The sequence below is a fragment of the Papio anubis genome, chromosome 19 (genome assembly GCF_008728515.1).
Source record: "Papio anubis isolate 15944 chromosome 19, Panubis1.0, whole genome shotgun sequence".
Classification (NCBI taxonomy): domain Eukaryota; kingdom Metazoa; phylum Chordata; class Mammalia; order Primates; family Cercopithecidae; genus Papio; species Papio anubis.
The window spans coordinates 60,788,136-60,815,064 of NC_044994.1; the positions used below are offsets into that span (position 1 = coordinate 60,788,136).

At 34.1% G+C, this 26,929-nt stretch overlaps 1 protein-coding gene across 7 annotated transcripts in view; it reads left to right on the plus strand.

Moving 5' to 3' along the window:
* Nucleotides 1-26,929, plus strand: part of CCDC102B (coiled-coil domain containing 102B) — a 288,333-nt gene that overhangs the window by 36,614 nt on the left and 224,790 nt on the right. For all 7 annotated transcript variants that reach the window (XM_009192894.4, XM_009192889.4, XM_009192892.4 and 4 more), the window contains exons 2-4: nt 1,858-2,469; nt 4,897-5,117; nt 13,089-13,197. In XM_009192894.4, the coding sequence (XP_009191158.2) occupies nt 1,867-2,469; nt 4,897-5,117; nt 13,089-13,197 (933 nt within the window). In that variant the 5' untranslated portion in view covers nt 1,858-1,866. The remainder of the gene's footprint in view (nt 1-1,857; nt 2,470-4,896; nt 5,118-13,088; nt 13,198-26,929) is intronic.

Consider the following 26,929-nt stretch of genomic DNA (forward strand, 5'->3'; position numbering starts at 1 on the left):
TAAATAGATAGGTCATAAGGAGGCAATTTATGATCTGTAACTATATAAAAGCAAATGAAAAAAAGTGAGAGGATTAAATGTCATGCACATAAAATATTATATAAGATTATTTACACCAGAAAAGCATATCTGAGAATAAAAATGGGTAATTATTTACAGCCATGGAACTTTATTAATTTACAAATTAAGCTGCATGTTTTGAGCACTTTTTTAAAGCAAAAATTCTACTTACTATATTCTCAATATACCTATATTACAATGTTGAATAAAGAATCGGGTATATGTATTGTTACATATGGTATGCCTTTACAAATTAATTTGTGTTTGGTATTTATATGGAAAGTTGATTTTAATTTCTTTACGAAGCTTTGCACTGGGCAAAGACTGTGTCGTGTTATCTACGCTGTAAAGTTTCCTCATTTCTAAGTGATAGTCACAACTTCATCAGTACTCCTTAGATCACCTTGACCATACCTAATAATCTAACACTGACTTGACACATACTACATACTAAACAAAATTATTGAACAAATACATGTATTTGTTATAATGTAAATTATGTATCTTTAAAACTTAACTGTGCTTCTCTCACCCACCAGACTGTAAAACTTTTGACACACAAGAAACATGTTTTTCATAATATTTTATTTTTGATCTTATCACAATATTAACCACAGTGAGAAATTAATTCATGTATAAGTTAGATGTGCTTTTGCCTGAAAATAACAGAAAACTCAACCATCATAACTTAAATAAATATAGGTTATTCTGCTCAAATAGCAAAGAAATCAGAGGTATGCATTCTACGTTGTCATGCCATAATTCACACCTTAAATCAGGCTCTTATCTTCATGGTTCACCATTTTGAATGTTATGAGAAGGCTGTTATACTCACCTTCTTCCAGAACTATGTCCTTATTCAAACACAAGGAAGGAAGAGGAAAGAGAGTTCCTCATTGTGATGTTCTCATATTTTTCTGGATGGGAAATCTCAGCACACTTCATCTCACATCCCAGCAGCCAGAGTCAGGCCATATGGCTGCCTTGAGACTAGTCAATAGTCAACAGATGAAGGGCATCATGGAAAATGTAGGCTATGATTTAACCTCTGGCATTGAAATAGAGGCTTATTTGCCTATACATCAATAGGTTGTGCATTCTGCCTGAACAAATTGAGGCTTAGCAGGGATAAAGAAAACCATTAAGTAGTTAGTGGACAATAAATATTACAATTTGTATTTTGTAGTGGACAATGTTGCAATAGATATGACCTAAATAGGACTGGATTTGTCAAAATGAATTATTTATGTCATATGCTATCTTCAATTGCATCTTTATATTTTTATTTGTATTTTTTTGGCAAAATTGAATATGAGAATTTTCTATTTCTTAGTGGACAGTTACAAGTGTTTAAATTCCTCTATATTTTTAGTTACACTGGAAAAATATGCAATATTGAAAAAGTGCAGCCGGGCGTGGTGGCTCACACCTGTAATCCCAGCACTTCAGGAGGCTGAGGTGGGTGGATCACGAGGTCAGGAGATCAAGAACATCCTGACCAACATGGTGAAACCCCATCTCTACTAAAATACAACAAAAATTAGCTGGGCGTGGTGGTGCGTGCCTGTAGTCCCAGCTACTCAGGAGGCTGAGGCAAGGGAATTGCTTGAACCCTGGAGGCGGAGGTTGTAGTGAGCCGAGATCATGCTACTGCATGATCAAGACTCTGTCTCCAAAAAAAAAAAAAAAAGTGGCATTGTTTTCATCAAATTTCAAAAACAAAAAAAAACATAGGTCTTATTCCTGTATTTACAAGGGAAATTTCAGCATGAAATTATGTCCTCTATCTTTTCTCAGGTCTCAAAGATGAATATGAATTTAGATTCCATTCATCGATTAATTGAAGAAACACAGATCTTCCAGATGCAGCAATCATCAATTAAGTCACGTGGTGACATGGTGACACCTGCCTCACCCCCCAGGGATACCTGCTTCCCACTTCATGGGCTACAATCTCATGCTGCTGACAATTTCTGTGCACACTCATGTAACACCAACAAATGGGATATTTGTGAAGAACTTCGCCTGCGGGAGCTTGAAGAAGTCAAGGCCAGAGCTGCTCAGATGGAAAAGACCATGCGGTGGTGGTCAGATTGCACTGCCAACTGGAGAGAAAAATGGAGTAAAGTTCGAGCTGAAAGGAACAGTGCCAGGGAGGAAGGAAGACAACTCAGAATAAAACTAGAGATGGCGATGAAAGAATTGAGTACACTGAAAAAGAAACAGAGTTTGCCACCTCAGAAGGAGGCATTAGAAGCTAAAGACACCCAGGATCTGAAGCTTCCTGGTTTCACAGAAGAAGCCTGTGAACATAGAGACCAATTTCAAGTGAGTTCACAAATGTATGAGTCCATCAGAGAGTGTTTGGCAAAAAGAAAATTTTCTACAAAGGAGGACACAAATAATAAGGTAAGAAAAAAGTCCAGAGACTATGTGAATATCTGAAGGTCATAGATAGTGATGGGGAGGAAGAAGGAAGTGACAAATCCAGTGGTGACTATACTAGTCTGCCAGGGCTACTGTAAAAACGTACCATAATCACAGTGGTTTAAGCAACAGAAATTCATTTTCTTATAATTATAGAAGCTAGAAGTACAAGATCAAGGTGCTAGCAGGGTTGGTTTCTTCTGAGGCCTCTCTCCTTGGCTGATAGAAAGCCATTTTCTCCCTGTGTCTTCATATGGTCTTTTCTTCGTACACATGTCTGTGTCTTAAGTTCTTCTTGTAAGGTCACCTAATGAGCCTAATTTAACTAAATCACCTCCTTAAAGGCCCTGTCTCCACCAACAGTCACATTCTATGGTACTGGGGATTAGGACTTTAACAAATAAATTTTGAGGAAACACAAGTTCAGCCCATCCTAGTGGTTTTACTAATCTTTATAGAAAAATTTAACTCAGCATTTTTCATCTGAAAAGAAAATATTTGGAGACATTTCTTTCCATTTGCCTTAATTATTTCTAAATTGTAAACAATCCATACAGTAGTTCGAATAGTTCTCAATGTTTGGGACTCAAACCTCACAATTAACTACTTATAAAATGGGTACTGCAGGCAAATAGGGTACCTTAGGAAATACTTTATATGGACCACTGATGGAATTTCTTGGTATACTTAGAATCTCAGTTTCTGAGAATTCTGTACAAAACACATGTAACTTTAAAAAGTCTCTCAGTATCACTTATTCATCCATGAACCACCACCCTGTTTTTTCTTTTTCTTTTATTTTAACTTGGTAAATAATATTAACAACCCAAAGAACATACTTTGGGAACTCCTGTTACCTCTTATTATAGTTTCAGTTTATTTTGTTACCTCTTTCTACTTAATTCCTTCTCTAACACACATTAGTTAATATATTGCACCTCTACCATTGCGTTTAGTATTTTAAGCCATTCTATAATGTATATAATTTATGGTAGGTAAAACCTAGATTTAACTATAAATAAAAAAATTAAGAAGATTGCAATACAATGATTACTTCTGCTTATTTGGTCTTCTACGTTTTCTTTTTAAAATGTTCAAAGCTGATAACCTAGGCTTTGTGTGTATCTTTTGGAAAATCACATATATTCTCAAAACTCAGCTGTGTTAATGTATGCGTTAGAAGAGTGCAATGATGAGGATAAGGGAACATAGCTCACATCAAGTTCTCTAAATCCACAAAGCATTTTTATTATTACAAGTTACTAGCCTCTGCGTTTGAGAAAATGAAGGATTCTCTTCACATGTATCATGATGGAAATTTCTCAATATTTTGGGATTTCTTCTGAAATATCTCCTTAACGTTAATGTCAAGAACAAATCAAACATAATGCTTATTTATTAAAAATGTATTTATTTGCAAAATATCCTTCCAGATATTCCTTCTGATGGTAGGAAAATAAATATTACCTGTTGAAGAAGCTTCAATCAGTTTTTTCCTTAAAATTTTGACCAGTATCTTTGCCAACTCTATACCTAAGAAGAAAGATATGTATATGTATCCTCAAACAACACATCTTATTTTATTGTTTGTCAAAATATTATAGTATAGATGATTGCAATGATCAGTCTTGAGAGAATTAAGGAATGAATCATACTAGGTAACCTGGCATCCACATACTACTTAAAAAATAAAATAAAAGTGAAGTATCATCGAGATTTTACTTGAACTTGACTATTCATTGAGATTTTATTTGAAATTGTCTTTCATTTTAAACTTATAAACCAGGGCAAATTTAAATCGTAGGCAAACCCAACAGCATGAGCCCTGTGAAGTTTTTGAGTTACACTCTAAGAGTGTCGATGCAGTTGTTGCTCTAGTATTGATGCCCATGTTTATTAAAGTGCCCCATTAAATTCTATTTGAGATGTGACTCATGAATTAAAAAAAGGGGAACTAAAATAAAGCGATAAGCAAGCTTTTTAAAATATTCAAGAGCTTCCTGAAAATTCTATCTTGTCTTTCAAAAATGTTAAAAAATAATTACTTTGAAACTGTAAGTGTCTTATGACAAAAGAAACTTGAAAGAGGAATTCATCAACTCATTAAAAATTATTTACAGCTGTTCAAGTTTGTGCATGATTATTTTTAGCGTGATTAGAAAAAGAGAACAAACAGAGTTAAAGCAGAACTTTTGAGAAATGTATTTTTTTTGTAAAGAGGTAGAACATAGAAAAAAATAAGTTTGAAGAAGAATGCAAGTAAGTGTGACCACACAACGCTTTTAGGGAATGATAATGAAATAAAAATATCAATTTGTTGTTGTATCATAACATGTATTTCTTTATGAAAATGTATTGTCATCACGATTTTTCTCCAAGAGGTTTAAATTTTTTTTTTTTTTTTTTCAGGAAGAAGGTGTGGTTATTGATTCTCTAAAATTAAGTGAGGAAATGAAACCCAATCTAGATGGTGTTGACTTATTCAACAATGGTGGTTCTGGAAATGGTGAAATGAAAGCTGGGCTGAGACTGAAAGCAATAAATCTACCTTTAGAAAATGAAGTAACTGAAATTTCAGCTTTGCAGGTGCATTTGGATGAATTCCAAAAAATCTTATGGAAGGAAAGAGAGTAAGTGCTAATCATTGTCTCCCTTAACCAAGTCTAAGTTTCAAACCACTTAAAATTGTTAATACTGATAGATTGGTTATTTGATAATGTATTTTATCCATGTTTAATCATTAAGTTTTAGGATTTAAAGAAATTAGTTTGACATATACTCATATTTTGAATTTTAAAAAGTAGTATATAACTTGTTAGTGTTTTTCATTCTTTTATGTTGACTTTTATCATGACTATGTTTTTATCATCTCTGGTAGATTCACTTTAATTGTATCTGAATTCTTAATGTACAAGGTTAAACTATCCAGTGTGTTATTTAATTGTTACAGCATCTTGGACTTGGTAAATAAAAAATGAATAAATATGTTAATACTAATAGCAGAAAAATCACAATTTTGTGAGATATTGATTACAGAAAAAGTTGTCTGATACATGGATCACTAAGGGCATCAGGCTTGTGATTAATTGGCCGGGATATTCATCTTTGTTCTGACGTATTCCAACTACGTGATGTTGGCTGTTGCCCCTTTGTGAAAATAGCTGCAGGGCTGTTATGTTCCAGTTATCTATTGTCTTGAAATAAACTTTTCCAAACAATTATCATTAAAACGTATCAACAGCAACCACCATGTCTTCTGTTCAAGAATCTTGAGCATGGCTTGGCGTGGACATCGTATTTCTCACTTGTACCTTCAGTTGCAATAGCTCAAAGGCTGGCCATGCCTGGAAGGCTGGGGGCTGCAGCCTCTCTCACTCATACGTCTGGCCTCAGTTCTCATCTAGGCCTCAGTTGGGACACCTGCACTGGGGCTATTTAAAGGGGTGCTTGGCTTCCTCACAACACTGGGGCTAGGCTGCAAGTGAACATCTTAAGAACACAGAGAGAAGAACGCCATTTAAATGACTCTGCCTCAAAAGTCACGTAGCATCACTTCAGACCCATTATCGGTGGTGGGAATCTCAAAGGCTGACTCAGATCAAAGAGAGAGAAGCACTTTCAACAGAAGGAGTGTCAAAACAATTTTATAATAAGGGCGTGTGGGATGCAGTCATTGTGGCAACGGTCTTTGCAAAATACAGTCTGTCATAGCCTTTCTCAGTGAATTCTCATAAAGATCAAGAACAAATAACATCTGGGAAAGAGGATAGTAATATGAAATATTCAATATGGATTTTTGTTTCTTTGCAATCAGTTTACAATTTTATTAGCACAATGTGGAATATCTAATATATAAATGTGGTTCTAAAATCTAAAAATAATTACTTTTATCTCTTAGTTATAAAAGCCTTAATGGGCAGAGCCAGAAACGCAAGAAGGATATGTATGCATATATACACACAATGTATTATATAAGCATATGTTATATAACAGTTTTAATTTTCCTGGTTTGAATGGACTGAAATCGGGATAAATATGCATACTAGCCATTCACAGATACAGTAAGTTCTTTACCACTTATTTTCTGCCAGAAGTTTCTCATTAGTTCCTCTGAAATTTACTAGTGCCACTGATTCTCTTTTTCAGACTCTTCATCTGTATTTCGCTAGATTAATAGATTGTGATCATACAAGCATTTATGTACAGAATAAATATTTATTACTCTACCAAGTGTAAATTCCTAGTAGAGGCAACCAACATCAGTAGAAAAAAGAATAAAATTGAATTTTTAGGCTTGTACACATACTGACAATTTTATCTGACCTATACATTTCAGTCACATTCTAATCTCTTTGCTTTTACTTCTTGAAGGATTTAACTTTTGGTAATTATAGACTTCTCTCCAGCACTCGTACGATATTACTTCCCTGATGCAGTCTAATGGGAGCAGTGCAGAGCTGTGCTTTTCTAGATGTAAACTTTCCTATTCTAAAGTGTCAGTTTTAAAAATATGCATGTTCTGTCTTAACACGCTTATCCATGTACATATACAGAACATGTACTTTTTACTTTCTTGGAATACATGAACAATTCTCAGAGTAAGTACATTCTCCAGTTCTCAGTGACTTCAGTCTATAATTCATAGACAGGTCAAAGAATAAGAGAAAAAAGGAGGCTTTCCATGGCCTTGTCTTCCTACTCTCCTCTTTTAAGAAACAATCCCACGGACTTGATGAGTCATGGTTCCTTGTGTCCATGAATCAACATTTGCATGCAATCCGCATGAGGCAATCACAGTCTTTTTTGCTATCACAAGAGAACATTTTCCAAGAATATAGGATATGCTATTACTTATAAATCCATCTAATCTTTTAAATTCTTCTTCCTGGAATATCAGTGAGTGGGTGGCTTGAATTGAGATGTGAATGTATTTTTTTCTGCATTCCCATCTAGTGGGAAAATTCTCTTCTTAACTAGTGCACAGAAATCACCTCAGAAAACTCAGGGACTCATTTTTTCCATTGTCCTTGACTAGAACCTCTTCATCAAATAGAAGAAACTTTATTGTTTTATTTGCACTCTGAGTACTGTTCAGTTTTATGAATAATTCTCCAGCATTAAAAGTTTCTCATATACTGAGAATTTATATATTTCTGATGACTTTCATAAAGACTTCCCAGGTAGAAAATTTAGAGGAAGGCCAGGAAAGCTGATCCTCTTAGAGAGCTATGTGTACCTAAAAATTTAGGAAGCTCAGGTTGGCAATACCAAATCTCAAGTAACAGAGACTGAGATAAAATATTTTGAACTGTTCTAACATTCAGAATCAGTTTTGAAATTTCACTACAGAGATCTCCTTTATCACTTATAAAATGTTTGTTCTGTGTCCTTGAAGCTGAGCTTCAGTCCTCCTTTTCCATTTCATCTTTTTTTTTCTTTTCTTTTTGAGACAGTCTCGCTCTGTTGCCCAGGCTAGAGTGCAGTGGTGCAATCTCAGTTCACTGCAACCTCAGCCTCTTGGGCTCAAGCCATCCTCCCACCTCACCCTCCCGAGTAGCTGGAATTACAGCCTGTGCCACCACGCCTGGCTAATTTTTTTTCTTTTTTTTTTTTTTTTTGGTATTTTTAGTAGAGACAGGGTTTTGCCATATTGCCCAGGCTGGTCTGGAACCCCTGGCCTCAAGTGATCTACCCTCCTTGGCTTCCCAAAGTGCTGGGTTTACAGGTGTGAGCCACTGTGCCCAGCCCATTTTATCTTCTTAATTTATTTTATATATAAGAAAAGTAGTATGCTTCAATTATTTTGTTTTGCTTCATTAAATGTTCAACTTTTTTTCATAATGAGATTTAAAATCTAGGTGAGAAGTTTCAGCAAATTAAAAATGCTTCAAAGTTATTATTTTTGGTCTGTGTATGAAACAGACAGATTTCTACTTTACATATATATATAAAAAGCATATATATATATTCCTCAATTAATGAATACATTGACATGCAAATCTAGTTAATACTGTTTAATGTAAAATTTGTAAGTATTAGAAAGTCAAGCTTATTTTGTTTCTTTATTGTCACTCATGGAATATTCAATAGATCTTTACCATCTTTTGACTCTCCAGTGTCTATTTTGTGTTTCGGCAATTTGCTACTAAATGAAACAGAGTCTACACCTGTGCATAGATTATAAAAATACCAGTAAGTCTCTACCACGGTTTCCTTTGTAATGAGGGTACAGACACTTGACTTGGGACTAGTGTATCAGAGGTGGCCGCCTAGAGTTTTAAGCCAAGCCAGTACCCCAAGGCAGTAGACAGCATCTAGAATCCATGCCTGAGGGGGAAGCAGCAGCAGTAAAGAAACTCGTTTCCAGAGGCAGCGGTGGCCTCTGGTGCCTAGTGACACCACCCACTGTCCCATATTGGTGATCTTGAGGTCCCGCTGTGATGTCTGTACCTTAATGGTGGCCGAAATAGTGTGCTTACAGGAAGATTTCGATGGCTTTCTCATCAGTGTTCCTGGCTGCATGTATTCCCCAGAAATTTTTTGAGCTACAATATCCTTTTCCACTCACATTAGCTAATTTGAATATGTTTGTTTGCCAGACACATAATACCAGGACAGTGTACAGGCAACAGACAGAGGAGGTTACAGGCAGTGGGGTCTTCATGGGACCAGTTTTGTGGCATGAGAGTGGGTCTTCGTCCCTGTCTGCTTCATCTGCAAACCTTGTTCTATGATTCTCCTGGAGATCTGAGCTTAACAACATTCTTTAAATACTTATCTTTTCTAATTAAATTAATTGTATATGGCTTGGCTGTTTGCAACAGCCGAGTGCTAACATCCAGTGCTGAAAGATGTAATTATGAATAGTAGGAAGTGCAACTGCAAAATGACATATATGTTGCTTAAAGTATATTTGTAAAAACTTGTATTGTTAACAGTTTAATACTATCTCTAAATTTTGAACTGTTATAAAAATGAATATCTGCGTGTTATTATAAGATACCATTTGATTTGGTAGAACATTTTATATTAATACACCCTTTCAGAAAATAACGATTCAATTTTTTCCAGTGAAGTTTCCCACAGTTCAACAATGATTAATATTTATACCTAGATATTAATTTTTAGGACCTTTCATCCCTGAGAAATATTTGAGTAATATTTAAATTTAAATTTTATTTCCAATTATTGTGGAATTATGACAGTAAACAAAGCATCAAAAAATGCATGGAAATATAATCACAACTTTTCATAAAAATAATTTTGGTTCATATTTTATATTTAGATTCTACAAATTTAATATATTTTAGCAATATGATTTTTTTAAAGTTTATATCATCATATTAAAGATACTACATTTTTGCTAAGCTTTGCCTTTTTAATTTCATTCTCATGAAGAATGTGTACATAAAATATGCAACATTTTAGAGTAAATATTAAGTGTTTGCCTTCTTGTAGCTCAAATGCTCTGACAATAATATACATCTCAATTATAAATTTAACTATATTATTCATCAACTTTGAAAATCTCTCTGAAACACAGAATAAAATGATTAGGCTAGAAAATTAAGGACATATAGAGTGCCCTCTGCTGCATAAATTTAGACACGCAATGTCCTTAATGCTGGCACAGTGACACAAAAGTTTATGATGGGGCTATCTAAATACTAAAACAATTTAAGTATCCCATTGTCATTAAATAATTTTTTATGAATTCCTTTTTTTCTCACTCCCCTAACCAAATTGTAACCTTTTTCATAATAAAAATGCATAATTTTCCTCTTAGGAAACAAATACATATCAGATATTTTCTTTATGATGTATACTTGAGGTAAATATTACTTTCTTCGAAAATTTTTGAATTTATTTTGAGTTTCTAAATTATCATTTGATTCATTAAAGTATAACATCAAAAGCAGACATTTGATTTCACAACATGTATGATTTTAACTCTAGGTAATTTTCAAGTATGTTTCCATTATTCTATTATAAATAAAATAATTCTCAAAATTAATTTTAAGGAGAAACATAAATATATGCTTCATTACACAAATACAGTTAATTAAAATCTTTTATAAAATTATTTTATTAATTTAACATATGCCATTTGCTTTTCAAGTTTTTCAGTTACCAACAAGACATTCCCACATCCTACTCAAGAAAATCTAAAAAATTAAAATTATAAATATGGTGATTCTTATCTTAAACATTCCTATGAAGTTACAAACTTAGTTCAATTTTATTATAATTTTCAATATAAATTCACAGGTCTAAGTCAATATTCAATATCTTTTAAATATTCTAATTTATCACCCAAAACTTAAAATGCACTCAAATGTTAGATATGCAATATAGTTCATCTTACAATGATTTGTACACATAATTTCTAAATCTAACACAAAATACTAATACTGATTTGTTTATTATTTCTATATTTAATTCTTTTCCTCTTGTCATCTCAAACACAACTACTGAAACACAAATTATATCATAATAAGCAACTTGGGTGTCCTCAGCTGGCTAGGTTTACTTTTCTATCTGAAATTGTGACTGCTGTGGTTAATCTGGATTATAAACATTCATATTCAGTGTTCGTAAGACCTAAACTTTCAAGCTGAATCTTTTTGTTTGTTAATTTTGTTTAATATATTTGCTATGTTAATAAGGGATTCCGGATCAGAGTACTGTAAGTGGTGCTTTGCACCATTTTTTTTTTTGCAACCTGTCTCTTTCGAGGTTAAGCTAAGCTCTAATTCTTTTATATCCTCTTTCAATTTTATGGCTTGATTTATGTAAATATAATTATATAACTTTTAAATAGACTGCTTCTCCATTTGATTGGAGTAAACTATTGTATTTACAGCCTCACACTACTTTGAATTATCATAGTATTGTTACCAAGAAGAATCATATTTCTTATTAATATGTAAATGACATTCAATTTCGATTCTGCCTGCGTCTTCTAGCTCTGTGAATATGTTCCTAAGATCTTTCTAGTCACATTTAATATCACTGAAATAGAGCTGTATATTAGTTAATTATGAATACAATAACTATGTGACTAACAATCACAAAATCTCAGTGTCATATAACAATCAAAGTGTATTTACCTGGTGCTCAAACATACAAGTTCTTTTCAAACTTTTGTTTCTGTCGTCTCTGCTAATATCTCATTGTCAAATCCTAGAATTGAGGAATGAGGAAAACAACTCTGTCCGTGGAAATGGAGGAAAATCAATGAGTATTTTTGTTTTGTTTTGTTTTGTTTTTTGAGACGGAGTCTCGCTCTGTAGCCCAGGCTGGGGTGCAGGGGCCGGACCTCGGCTCACTGCAAGCTCCGCCTCCCGGGTTCCCGCCATTCTCCTGCCTCAGCCTCCCGGGTAGATGGGACTACAGGCGCCGCCACCATGCCCGGCTAGTTTTTTTTGTTTTTTTGTTTTTGTTTGTTTGTTTGTTTGTAATTTTTTTAGTAGAGACGGGGTTTCACCGTGTTTGCCAGGATGGTCTCGATCTCCTGACCTCGTGATCCGCGAGTATTTCTGAATAGTAATCAAATCTACCCTACAGATAAGAACAGGCCAGCTTCAAAGGTCAATATGTGTTCATAACAACCAGAAATAAAACAATTATCAATGACTCTAACAGACATTGTGGGCAAAAAAAAAAAAAAAAGAACAAAAATCCAGTGGTTGGTGTATTAAAGGACAAAATTTTTTATTTATTTTTTCTTTTTTTTTTTAAGCTGAGTCTCGCTCTGTCCCCCAGGCTGGAGTGAGTGGCGCGATCTCGGATCACTGCAAGCTCCGCCTTCCGGGTTCCCGCCATTCTCCTGCCTCAGCCTCCCGAGTAGCTGGGACTACAGGCGCCGCCACCACACCGGACTAATTTTTAGTAGAGACGGGGTTTCACCGTGTTCGCCAGGATGGTCTTGATCTCCTGACCTCGTGATCCGCCCGCCTCGGCCTCCCAAAGTGCTGGGATTATAGGCATGAGCCACCGTGCCCGGCCTAAAGGACTAAATTTTAATCCTAATTCTGTTGCTAGTTCTACAAATAGAGAAATTAATTTCAGTTATTTAGAATAATTTAAATAAGGATCCCAGTGAAATTTCTTTTTTACAACCAAATTTGAAATACTTAAAATTATTTTTAGATCCCCAATAAATGACTATTTTTTAAGATTGTTAGAATTCTGTGTCATTTCAAATGATTTTTTTCATTCACATACAGCCGCAATATGAAGATGGATAGAATACCATGTTAAAATTAGAAACATGTATATCCTCCTATGTAAGAAAATATTATGAGTGAGAGGAATTGAGAGGCATGCATGAAATACATGGAAGAAATCAAGCAGAATGTTAATACTGGCAAAGCCAAATTAAATATACGTAATCTACTGTAAAGTTCATTGTCAGAATAATAAACTAAAAAAGTTTTATTCAATATTTATAATTTTTAATAAGTTGCAAAATGTTTTCTCTCATTATGATCAGATACAAATATCAAAAATTAGGAAAATGGCTATAAAATTGAATGCATCCTTGAAATTATTTTACAATTGAAGCTGACTTTTTTTCTTTTAATTTTAAAATTATTTAGAATGCGCACAGCTTTGGAAAAAGAAATAGAGAGGCTGGAGTCGGCTTTGTCTCTATGGAAGTGGAAGTATGAAGAACTGAAAGAATCAAAGCCAGAACATGTGAAAGAGGTATGAGGGACTATGAGGTAAAGGAAGAAATGAAGCCTAGCTTTTTCTCTCTTTGGATATGTAAACAAGTGGGCAGAAAGGCACAACAGACAAGAGGAAGGGAGGTTAAATACTGGAATTTCCTCTACAAGAGCAATATTTGAAATCACTTGTCAATAGTGAGCTTAGTCAAATTCAGACTATATATATGACATCTTGTTTGTATTTATACATTTGTGGCAGTTTTATATTGGTAATTATTTATTTTCAAAAATCTCATTGCATATATTTATGATATAAAAATGATATTTTGATATACATTTTGGTAGTTAAATGGTTAATGATTAGCTACATGACACAATTAATTATCCATTCTAAGCACATTAGAGCAGATGGTTAAAGATATCCTCTGATAGCACACCATCTATCATAAATGACTTTATCTTACTCTTTCATGAAGCAGTCTGATAATATCAATTTATCTCAGGCGTATTGAGGTTCTTTTCATATCAACATTGTAGTTATTTGGGATCAGCCACTTGCCAGAATACTTTTCTTTTGCATTTTCATCAATAAAATGCCATCATGAACCTTTCCCATTTTGATGATTTATTACTGTTCATTATTTAAGTAATATTAATTGTACATGTTTTGTGTCCTAAAGCATGGTATTACATAAGTGTGTGGGAAAGAATAATAAGTAAAGAAAAGAAAAATAATGGGCAAAATAATGACTATTTCACGAGTTAACATTTAGTGGATGTGTGTGCAGTATAAATATATATACACACGTATACATGTATGCACAAACATATACATGGATATATGGATTCATAGTATTTACATGCACAGGAACCTCTCTCTGGGTATGACATCCAAAATGCATTGATGTATACTGGAAGAATAGTTCATGACACAAGAACACATTATGTTTAGAATATGTGTTTATGTGCTCTATAATATAATGGGTTCTAATTTTGACTGAAAAAGCTAATATTTAAGATGCAATTAGTGGAAAATTTGTTTAAAAAAAGAATGCATTTACTACCTCTTGCCACTAGTGTGCAGTACAGACTTGATAATCTTAGTTTTGTAAGCCTTTATTTGAGTAACATTTATGTAGCAAATATACTGAAAAAGTCAAGTTTTTGAGTTGGTTTAAAAAGCAATATGTATATTTGAAACTGTTTAATGTTTTCTGTTCAAATATGATTTTTGGTAGCAAAGTAAGTGAGAGGAGAAAAAATAAAAGTGTGATGTTATACAGTGTAAGGTGGATCTGTATTTGATGATCCTGCAGAAGTATTTATTAATACATATATGATGCTTTTGATAGATAAAATGCTGATAGGGTTTCAGAACAAGGGAAACCTCAAAATTGTGAAACAGTTGTCTAAGTGCATATGTCAGTTAAATGAACCACAAAGTTGAATAATGAACTCAATGAATGTAAAATTTTGTGGACATTGAAAGTTTATAAATATAAAGATCAAACACTGTTTGAATTATTCATATGGAAAAATTTTTTAAATATGTCCTTTCATTCCTAACAAACATTTCTGATGTTCTTAGGATTTTCTTTTTGAAGAAATGTGTTATATACACATGTTTAAATTATTTTTATAAAGTAAGGTTAGATTTTTAAAAATGATTAAAAACTAAACAAACAAGACTACTTAGAATGAGTTTAATTATTTATATATTCTTTGTTTAATCATTTCTTGTAATGGGTTATAACACACAAGAATTTTAGGCTACATTTAAAAATACTATTGTAGCACAAGTATAAGCGTAAAATATTCAGTCTCCATACAGTTGATTGACAATCAGAAGGTGTGTCATGATTCGTTCTTTAAAATTTCGTGTAAGTTATTCTTTCTTACTCCCTTTTTCCTCAAAAATTCTGATAATGACCTTTGCATTTATCATAGCTCATCATCTCTATGAAGGTTTGAAAACAAGTGTAATTTCTGTTGTAGATGCCAAAAATGTTAAAAGCAAATACATGCCTGTCTAAGAACTGGTGATGGAAAGATTAGCAATTAAAGTTAAAGTTGGAAACAGATGTGCTTAATAGACCTAGATTTGTAAAAATGCATTTGAAAGTCTGGTGTGCTTTTAGAGCGAAATCATTCTTCAATTATTGACATATAGAGAAGAGAAAAGATAAGAATTTAATTGCAAAATCTAAGTGTTTAAAATACAACCAAAATAATATATAGTAGAGGTAATTATATCCAAAATGCTGTTTCCATGCTGAATTTAATACTTATTCAGCTTTTCCTTTGCAAGCCTGTCTATATTGATTCAGAATTAGATTATGAATTCTGAGTGTGTGAAAAGGATCATTTATATGAAATTTCATGGTCTAGAGGATCAAACATTCATGTAAGTAACATTGAATACTCATAATTCTGGTTCGTCATTTTAACAATCAGTGACTCTGATTCTTTCCATAATGGAAGAGATTCTCTGCCATATGTGAGAATACTTGCTAATATTTAAAAATTAGTCTCAAGGTAACAAAAATTTAAAAAGTAACTTTTAATTCTCTTTGAAAATTGTGAGCATTTGCTTGGGAGGTTCTAATATGTTTTCTTAATAAGTCATCTTTTTGTGATCATAATGTGCCTAGCAGCTTATAATTTATAATATTCCCTCAAAAATATGTATGAATACTTATAGAGACACAGGCATTGTTGGGCCCCTTTATGTCTTACATTGAAGCCTTATTTTAAACACCTCAAAATACCTTTCTGATTTGGGAGAAAATAGAAAATTAGAATTACGAAGTTGTATGTAGCTAAAATTCTACACTCACACCTTACCTTTTTAAAACATGTGGCATATGGGAGCTATTCTGCATACATCAAGGCAGGGTCATTGAAGACAGTTATTAGAAATAGGTGTATGGTGGAATATTAGTGCACTTCTGAGCTCAATGCTAATTTTGAAACATTGACTCTTATTGCTATTCCTGTGGCTTAAATAAATTATTCCACTGAAGTGGCTATACAAATTAATGTATCTTATGAATTCTGCCTCCAAACTGTATCTCACATCATTCTTTCCATCCCTGCTACTTCTCCAGACAGGGCCATTATCATCTCCTTGTTTTTTCCTTCCAGGTCTATTTACCAACACTGTTGACCTATTTACATTCGTTTTACACCCACTAAGCAGCATGATACTTCTAAGAAATTACATCGGATTGTATTAGCCCATTGTTGGAAACACTTCAGTGGATTATCTGTTACTTAGTAGATAGCTGCCTTCCAAGTAATTCAGCAGTTCAAGGAAGTTCACATTCACCTGCTGAAACCATCACAGGCTGATTGTTCAGTGGATGCCCACTGACACCACTCTTTCCTACCCTAACTGCTGTAACAAGCAATACGCTAAATCCCAGTGACACCCAATAGGTGATTACTGTTGACTCACATACAGCCCTATCTGTGTTTGGAGGGCAGCTTTCTCCATCTATCCAGTGACTCTGCTGTCCTTCAGGTTCTCAGAGGTTCACTCAGTTGGACACTAGTCCATCTGATCAGAGATTAGAAAAAAGAGAGAAGGGAAGATTATGCAAGGATAATTTATATGGGCCAGGCTTGGGAGTAGCATGCATTATTTCCACTTATAATTCACAGATGAGTACTCATTTGTAAAGCAATACCTCATTGCAAGGCATGTTGAGCAATGCGTTTAAGCTGTATACCCCCAAAGAAAAAGAAAATGGATTTGGTAAGCATCTAACTAGTTTCTGCAGCAAGAGTCGATACGTTACATGGTATAGTCATACTGACTAATGTCATATCTTATTAATAAATGCATTAATTAAGATACACTTTCATTAGTGTTGATAAATACATTTTGAGGACTTTGGCTTATATTTAAGGGAGAGTGGGCCTTCTAATCCAAATCTCTCATATTGAGAGTTTGGCTTACCTCTGGAGAGCTGGGAAGTGGAAGGCTTTTGTTTCTCCCCCCATGGAACTTGCCCTATGTCCTTGAGAAAGACTGAAGTGTGAGTGCTTCTCAAGGTGTATATTTCCCAAAGAAATGGGGAGAGAGGAAGGATAAGAGCTACCTGTAATGAGTTTCCTCTTTTACACTCACCAACCAGCCAATTCCCTCTTCCTTCTGGGTGGTTGGAGGGAAAGATACTTGGTTGGGCTTACCTCTGGAGAGCTGGGAAGTGGAAGGCTTTTGTTTCTCCCCCCCATGGAACTTGCCCTATGTCCTTGAGAAAGACTGAAGAGTGAGTGCTTCTCAAGGTGTATATTTCCCAAAGAAATGGGGAGAGAGGAAGGATAAGAGCTACCTGTAATGAGTTTCCTCTTTTACACTCACCAACCAGCCAATTCCCTCTTCTTTCTGGGTGGTTGGAGGGAAAGATACTTGGTTGGAGTCTGAAGAGTGTTGTGAGGGCAGCTGGCCATCCACAGGGATGGGTGTTTTGAATGGAGAAGGTTTTCTCCTTGAACCATTCATCATGGCCTACATGGCTTCATTTCTGCAACACCTCTTTTGTCCTTTCTTTGTCATTTCCCCCTGCCCATGCTTACCTCTTGCTACCCTGGCTTTCACTCATCTAATCAAAGGAACCAAACTTCTTCCTGCTCAATGGCTGGGTCCATGCTGTTTTCCTTGTTGAAAATATCACACACCTCACACCTCTTTCCCCTCCTATGCCAGCCACACCTTGTGATTAACCTCAGTTTGTACATCACTTCATTTAAAAAAGTCTCTGTCCAAAGTATGTTTCCTTTCCTATTTTTTTTTCAAAGCAACAAGTAATATTTTAAAAGACTTTATCAAACTGTGTGGTTATTTTTTTATTTGTTTACTGTTGCCTTCCCCATTGAACTGTCAGCTTCATGAGGATATAGATCATGTCTGCTTATTCACCTCTCCATACTCAATGATGAATAAATGTGCTTAATATTTGTGATGAATAGTAAATGAATGAAGTACTGTACTAACACTTTTCTTAATAGCTATAAATGCTTACATTTCTAAACAGAGGCTATGGGATAGTGTAAGGTGAGTAGTTGACTTCCTGGACTTGTCTTTTATTAGTAGATGAGTCCACCGCCCTCCATCCCTAAGGATTTTAGATTTTCCAGGGTACTGAAATGAAGTCTTATCCATCATGAAAATCTGTTCAGCTTGTTCTCTACATGACATAAATCAGCTTATCAGGCCAAAGAGTGAGGCAGATAAAACACCATGGTAGAATTCTGCAAATGAATATAAAAATGAAGCATGTGGGATACCACTTTGCTGATATAAGTACCTTCAAAACCTTTTAAACAAACATAATTAAGAATAATATAAGCACTGAATTACATAAGTCGGAATTAATTAAACTACTAGGGGATAATTTATAGGCATTGTCAAGGTAACTCTCAGAACCCTGAGATGACTTACTTAACTCTAAGTCTATTATAAGAATTATGAAATAAATTTAGGCTTTTCAGAATCTACTTGTAGTAACATCAAATGATGAAGAAAAAAGAGAGGTTAAGTTAAGCAATATCATTTTAAAGTTTAAAACACAATGAAAAGGAAACAACTCATATTTAATTAGTCTAGACAGTTAATAGGTTGAGGATAATGATAAAAGTAGACTAAAAATATATAAAGAATGAGGTCTCTAAGTGAGTTACACAGGTAATTACCTCACACAATGGCAATGTTTTATACCATGGGGAGCATTTGGTCTATGGAATATCTTTATTTTATATTTCAGATGATGGGATGGTTTCCAGAGACTAATGTTCATAAATCCAAAGCTTCTGTTTTATTTTCTCTTATCAGAAGTCTTTACAGACACATTCAATTAAGACAATTCCATAAAGATCCTCCTCTTATTAAATAGCATTAGTCATTTTACCTAGGAGACCAGTTTTCGTGTTGAAAGGGAGATCGGACCAGGTCTCCTGCCTTCTTTTCTTCTCCCAGAAGGTATGGCCACTTTCCTCTCCCCCACCATGTACAGACATCAAAGGTATTGATTGTATACAAAGGAATGAAAAATCAGACTGAAAACAAAGGTATATTCTCCCATTTTAAAAAAATCCTTTCTCTGTTATAAACATATGTGAAATGATAAATTTAAAACTGTCCATTCTTTTCATATACATTATATGTCACTTTTTACTGTAAAAACATCCCCTTTTATTTTATTTATTTATTTACCTGCTTTTTTTATGAGACAGGTTCTCGTTATATTACCCAGGCTGGATTGCAGTGGCATAATCATAGCTCGCTGTAACCTAGGACTCCTGGGCTCAAGCAAACCTCCTGCTTTGGCCTTCCACAGTGCTGGGATTTCAGGTGTGAGTCACAGTGCCTGGCCTTTTTTCTCAAGTATATAATTTAAGCGCAAGGAATCTAAGGTCAGGATTTGATAATTTGTTAGCGTTTGGCATGTTTATATACAGTGAGATAAAATTGATTATATGGGGAATATGGTTGAAAAATGGAGAGTATTCTTTTTCCTTGTTAGAACATTGGAATTAAATATGGTATAAATTATGATGCACTTCTATGATTCTGCCAGTTTTAACTATCTTAAGTTAAAGGGTAGTTTATTATGGTTAATGGATGTTAACATTAGTATTTCATAACCACACAAATTCTTTGAAGAATAATAATCAACTTCCAAAAGATATGTGTACAAACTCACCAATAAAAATTACAAATATTTTGTATAAGACATATGAAATCTGAAATTTTAAAAATTCTATGTGTATAGTTCACTAGTGTATCCTGAATAATAATATTTAGGCACTAAATGGCATAAACACAGTCATGAAAATGAGCCATGCATCAATGAACAGAGAAATTTTGATTCCTTTGGATGAGACAAGATAATGGTAAAAACATTCAGGGAATTGAAATAAAACAAAACAAACAGCAACCCAAAACAGGAAAGAAAAAAAAAGACACAAAAAAATCCCATGAAGCCACCACCTTTTTGATCGAATGTGGGCTACTGGAATATTAACATTCATATCAAATCAACATTCCAGCCAACAGATTTTCTTAAGATGCAAGTATCATGTTTCTGGTTTTCAGCCACTTCTTAGTTAATCATTATATCTTGCTGAACTAAATTCTTGCTTTAGAAAATTTCATGGACTACTGGTCACCCTCCAGAGAACAGCACTTGAATGAGGCAGCACCAGGATTGTATCCAGGATAGCAGGTCAAAGTATCACAAGTGCTACTTGTGAAATGAACTTGGTTTAGCTGCTCTAATGAGAAGGGACTATGGACTTGGAGAAGACTCACAGCATCACCATCACCTCTCCCGGGTTGTGAGTGTCCTAATTAGTAGCTATAGATTTAATGAGAGTTAAGAAATCATAAGGCAGTTTTAGCTATTATTTTTCCAGAGATCATCTGGGAGATTTGAAGACATACAATGTCATCCTTGAACTGAAGGTATTCTTTGAAATGCGTTTTAGAATGTGTAATTGTCACATGAGGCAATACTTCTGTGTAATGTAGTTCTGAAGTTATGATCAAAGCTAGAGGAAGATATAATTCTTTATCTATATTAAAACATCTAATGTGTACAAAATGAAGTTCTCATGGAATCTCATAAGGTTTCTCACATGGATAATCTGAATGTTACTTAAAACAGGTAAAAATTCTTTAATGCAGTTGTACTGAATTAACAGAATCCATTAGATTCAACTGAGAAGTTCTTTGTTGTTGTTTTAAATACATTTTTGGGGATTTTTTTCTAACTGATTAGAGATGCTTCTCTGATTTCTTTGCTTTGGAGAAGCTAATTATTTTTACATATACGTTGAGATCTACTGCTTTGAGATACCAGATTGCAAAGCTAGAGGATATTATGGAGATCCCAAAGACCAACTATGACTGTTAATTTTATGTGACAACTTGACTAGGCCATGTGATTGACATTTGAATCCATAGGTTGAGTAAAGTTGATTGTCCTCCCCAGGGCAAGTGGCGCCCATCCAATCAGTCAAAGGTCCAAACAGAACAGAGCCTGAGCCTCCATATGTAAGAGGGAACTCCTCCTGCCTGATTGCCTTTGAGCTTGGACATTGTTAATTTTTTATTTTTTTCTGACTTCAGATTGTAATTACACCATCAACTCTCCTGAGTCCCCAGTTTGCCAGTTGCAGATCTTAGATCTGTGTGTACTTATAATCTCTTAACATACAATTACCGATATAATATCTCTAAATATATATAAATGTGTTTATATGTCCATACATGAACACACGCGCGCACACACACACATGCACGCACACACACATCCTATTGGCTTTGTTTCTCTGCAGAAGCTTGACTCGTGCAACAATCTTACTGAAAGAGCCACAACTTGACCTAAGTGTACTTGCTGCAATGCCAGCTTCTTCCCACTCATTTTTTTCTTCTTTGACTAGGTTTATTATTGGCCGTGAAAGAGCTATATGTGCTTCTAGTTTGTAATTTCAAATTTGAAATGAAATAGTCATCCCTTGGTATCTGTGGGGGATTGTTTCCAGGATCTTCTGCAGATACGAAAATCCATAGATGTTCAAGTCCCTTACATAAAATGGCATAGTATTTTCATATGACCTATGCACAGCCTCTCATATACTTACATTGTATCTAGATTACTTATAATTCTTAATACACCATTTTCTAGGTTACTTATAATTCCTACACAACATTTCATGCATGTGGAGTCAACATAGCATTCTGGCACCTGGCAAATTCAAGTTTTGCTTTTCAGAACTCTATAGAATTTTTTTTCCTGAATATTTCGGATATTAGATAGATTGAATCCATGGATGCAAAACTCATGGATATGGAAGTATATACTTTATTTAACTTACTATTTATATTGATTAGTAGGTTGACTTAAAATAATTTTTATATGTATTGTTGAAAAGATATTGTGCTAGCATAACAATACTTGATATTTGGTTGATTTATTTTTAATTTTGTTTTTGAACGAAACCATTTTTGGTTTTACAAAGGAGAAGAGATGCAATTCCTCCTTGGTAGGTTCACAGTGAAACTAAAACAGTTTGAGTTTCAGGTCCCCTTCCTTATCCAGACCTCTAGTATGACTATGACAGAAGTCCTAGCAGGATGTACATATGATCACATGTGTTTTTGTGCAATTTTCATAAGATAATTGAGACACACATGTTAATATTTGTGTCTGTTTCCACTCTGACTTCTCACCCAATATTCTGGCTTTCTTCTCTGATTGACATCAATGAGCTGCGGAAATATTTGTGATCTTTCCAAGTTGATGTTGAGTTGAGACTACATACAGTTTGTAGATAGTGAAATGTATTTTTTATTTGTTTCTGATATATATTTAGTCAATATGAAAGTTCTCCCATTTCTAAAATGTACTTGATAATGCACCATACTTTTAAATGAAAATTACATAAAATATACCTTTTAAAGAATACCTACATTTGGGGGATAGAAACTTCAAAGAGTGAATATTCTAAATAAGAAATGGACCTTTGTGTTACATTGTGAGCTTACTTCTCTCAATTTCATTCTCAAAAAATGATCAACTTTTGGAGAAAGTCTGGAAAAAAGACTAAATGCTATCTATGAAAAATGGTATTACTATATCACTCTCGTACTAAAAGTTGATTAGAGTATATAAAGCCAAAAAGCTAGGAAAAAGTATAAAGCCAAAAAGCTAGGAAAAAGTATTAGTCATTTTAAAATTATTACTAGAACTTTTATTATGTTTTCTAGATTTTATTATGTTTTCTGTGATTTCTTAATGGTATTTGTGAGTTTTCTAAAATTTGCAAATTGTTTTCTCATTTCAAATATTTACTTTTATTCCCAATTTTTCTTTATCCCCAAATTGTAAAAAAAAAAAAAAAAACTGACTCGATGAAACCGTTGTTTATGGTCATCTGTATTCCTTTAGGTTAACCCCCAAGACCCCATTAGGCGGCCCTCTTCTTCATAGTACTGTGACCCATTGCACACGTGCTATAAGCACACACACTTATAACCAAGTGTGTGTTTGCACTTCCGCACACGTGTGATCATATTTACATTCTGCTAGGACCTCTGTCAAGCTCCTGTTAGAGAACTAGACAAGAGAGGTGCCCTGAAACTCAAACGTTTTTAGCTTCACTGTGAGCCCACCTGTGCAGAGGAGGAATTGTACTTCTTCTCCTTTGTAGAATAAAAAATGATTTAGTTCAAAAATGAAAATAAAATCAAACAAATATAGGTATCTTTATGTTAGCATACACCTTTTCTTTTTTTCTTCTTTTTCTTTTTGAGACAGAGTTTTGCTCTTGTTGCCCAGGCTGGAGTGCAGTGGAGCCATCTCAGCTCACCGGAACCTCTGCCTCCTGAGTTCATGCCATTCTCCTGCCTCAGCCTCCCGAGTAGCTGGGACTACAGGCGCCCGCCACCACGTCCGGTTAATTTTTGTATTTTTAGTAGAGATGGGGATTCTCCATGTTGGTTAGGCTGGTCTGAAACTCCCAACCTCAGGTGACCCACCCGCCTCGGCCTCCCAAAGTGCAAGGATTACAGGCGTGAGCCACCACGCCCGGCAGCATAATACCTTTTCTACAATACATATAAAAATTATTTTTAAGTTAACCCAATAATCAGTATTAACAATAAGTTAAATAAGGTATATATCTCCTCCATGAGTTTTGCATCCATGGATTCAATCAATCTCCGATCAGAAATATTAAAAACAAAAATTCTGTAGGTTCTAAAAAGCAAACCTTGAATTTACCAGGTGCGGAAGTGATTATATACACTTGTAATACATGCCTTTTGGCCTGTAGGGTGTAAATCACCCTGAGGACAGAAACCATCTTTTTTTCTTTAATTTTATTTTTTATATATATTTTTAAGTCTTTGTGGGCTCCTGCTACCTCGGGGTCTGACTCTTAGTAAGAAGTGATCAGCAGATGCTTGAAGATGGGCTTAATGCAAGTAGATAAAGAACGCTTTAGGATATGGGAAGGAAAGTTGCTGAGAATTAGCACTGCTTATTTTAACCTATTCACTATTGTTCTTTTGTTTTTTTCTACTTAAGTGGCTTTTGCTGCTGCTTTGTGTTTGCATTGTTCACAGGAAAAGGCACAAAGTCCCTAAAAAAGAAAGTGAAATTTTGTCAGTGATTCGGTTGCAGAAAATATTTGCACAGGTCAGACTCCTATTCCTAAAGGCTTCAAGAATGTCATATGTGATGGGAGAGTTAGGGAATGTGTTAACACATTTTAAGACACCCCATTAGCAAAGATTTTATAAGAAATAGAGTTTCCAAGACTAATTTATTTGCATACAAAGTAAGCAGCATCATGTTCAAGCCCCATTGCAAGATTGATACACAGAGTTTGAGGTTAGGAAATTCCTCTTTGAACCACACACTCAATGTTAATTTATGAATATGTAAAGAGGTGAGAGAGTAGGGTTTTTGACTCTTCCTAAGGTAGGGGTGTCAATAAGACGAATTAAGAGGTGAAAGCTCTTGTTATGTTTCAGATCATTTGATTAAGAATGCTCCAAGCAGAAGCTCTTTAAGATTTAAAATTTAGTTAGAAGGCATAAATGCTGTATTCCTTTTGAATAAAACAACCTCTGCTCTTTACATATTTTAACAGATTTATTGAAATATAATTCTCATACCATACAATTCACCCACTTAAAAATACAGTTAAGTGGCTTTTAATGTATTTACGGAGTTGTATAACTAATACCATAATCAACTGTAGAATATTTTCATCAGTCCAAGAAGAACTCAGTGTACATTAATAGTCACTTCTTATTTCTCTGCAGCCCCAAGAGCCTGAGAATACCATTGACTAATTTTATGCTGTAGATTTCTCTATTCTGGGCATTTCATATAAATGGAATTTTGTGACCTTCACTTTAGGTAGGTTTTCAGAGTTTCTGTAATCTGCTATGATAGCACTTTTTTCTGTCACAACTCAATAAAGAACATATACATAATGTTTTTTAAAAAAATCAAATAGCTTTTTAAAATATATATTAAATAGTGTAATTTTCTCTTTCTCATAGGAAAAATGTTAACATTCAGGTGTGTGTTAGTCATGTCTGAGGCAAGAAAAAAATTTTTTAAATATTATTTTTCTTAAATGAAAACTTTAGATTTGGCAGGAATATAGGCCACTTTCTTGTGTTTGGTAGAGAAGGAATGAGAGAGAAAAAAATACATTTTAATTTCCAAGGCTTTCCAGAAATGTAAGATCTTTCATTGTGACCATAGTTGGCAATATTTCTTTTTTACTTGATAAAATTAAATCACATACTTTAACTTCATAAAATATTCCCAAACGTGAATATTTTTCTTTAGTTTTATATTGCAGTAATTATTGTACAGCTTTAGGCAATATTTAATTAAGAAGTAAATAGCGTTAATTCTTTTAAAACTCTATTTGTCTATAGGAAAAATGTAAAACATGCTTTTCTTCCGAATATCATTTTTTTCTTCCCTTAAGAGACACAGTCTTGCTCTGTTGCTCACACTGGAGTGCAGTGGCACAATCCTAGCTCACTGAAGCTTTAAACTCCCTGGCTCGAGTGATCCTCCCACCTCAGCCTCTAGATTAGCTGGGACTACAGGCATGCACCACCACAACTGGCTAATTTATAATTTTTAAAATTTTTGGAAAAGGGTGTTTCTCACTGTGTTACCCAGGCTGGTCTCCAACTCCTGGCCTCTAGTGATCTTTCCACATTGGCCTCCCAAAATGCTGGGATTAAGGGTGTGAGCCACTGTGCACAGCCCCACTAACTTTCATATCCTATTATTTCAGCTTCTGTATTAGCTGAAGGACTCAGGGTCATGGAGCGGGAAGAGAGAGGGAGCTCATAGAATAATCTGTGAAGTTTAAAAAGTTTATAAGTGATAAATTAAAATGGTATCACTTTCAAATATATACCTTGAAGATGTTTCTACACAGCATTTTCCTAAAATCACAATCATGATTTATTTATTTTATAGCTGTGATTGATTTAAATATTATGGATATATATGCATATATATACACATATATTGTGTGTATATATATGCATGAATGGACACATTTATACACATACTTATACAGCATACACACACATACAGTATATATATACACACATATACAGCAAATATAATGATCCATTCTTTATTTTTTATTTTCTTTTAAATAATGATATGTATATATGAACAAAAAGCATTTATATAAATTTATAGCTATTATTGTACATTAAATAAGTATTGTAGAGTTTATTTTTGCATATACATTTTTACTTTCTTTCCTGCTCCACTTACCTTGTATCACTCACTGCAGATTCCTTTATCTTCCTAATGCTCAATACAAAACCATATGCCAATATGTATGAATAACTATATACTTATATACTCATAGTATATGTGTACATATAACTAAAGACAAATACGTACAGATACCTATAGTATTTTGTAATTTTCATGTACTGGATCACATGAATGGTTTTCTTACTCAACATCTCATGGCCAAAATTCCGAGGAAACTAGTGACATTGAATGGCTTCAGAATGTTTCACAACATGATGATTCCACAATTTATTGAATTATTTTCCTAATGGTGAACATTATTCTTTTTTTCCATCTTTTGTCCCTGTGCACGATTTTTCAGTAAACAACTCTGTGCATGTATCATTAGACTCTGAAGCTTTGATTTTTAGTCTGGTATTTTTTAATACCTCAGTTTAAGGTATGACG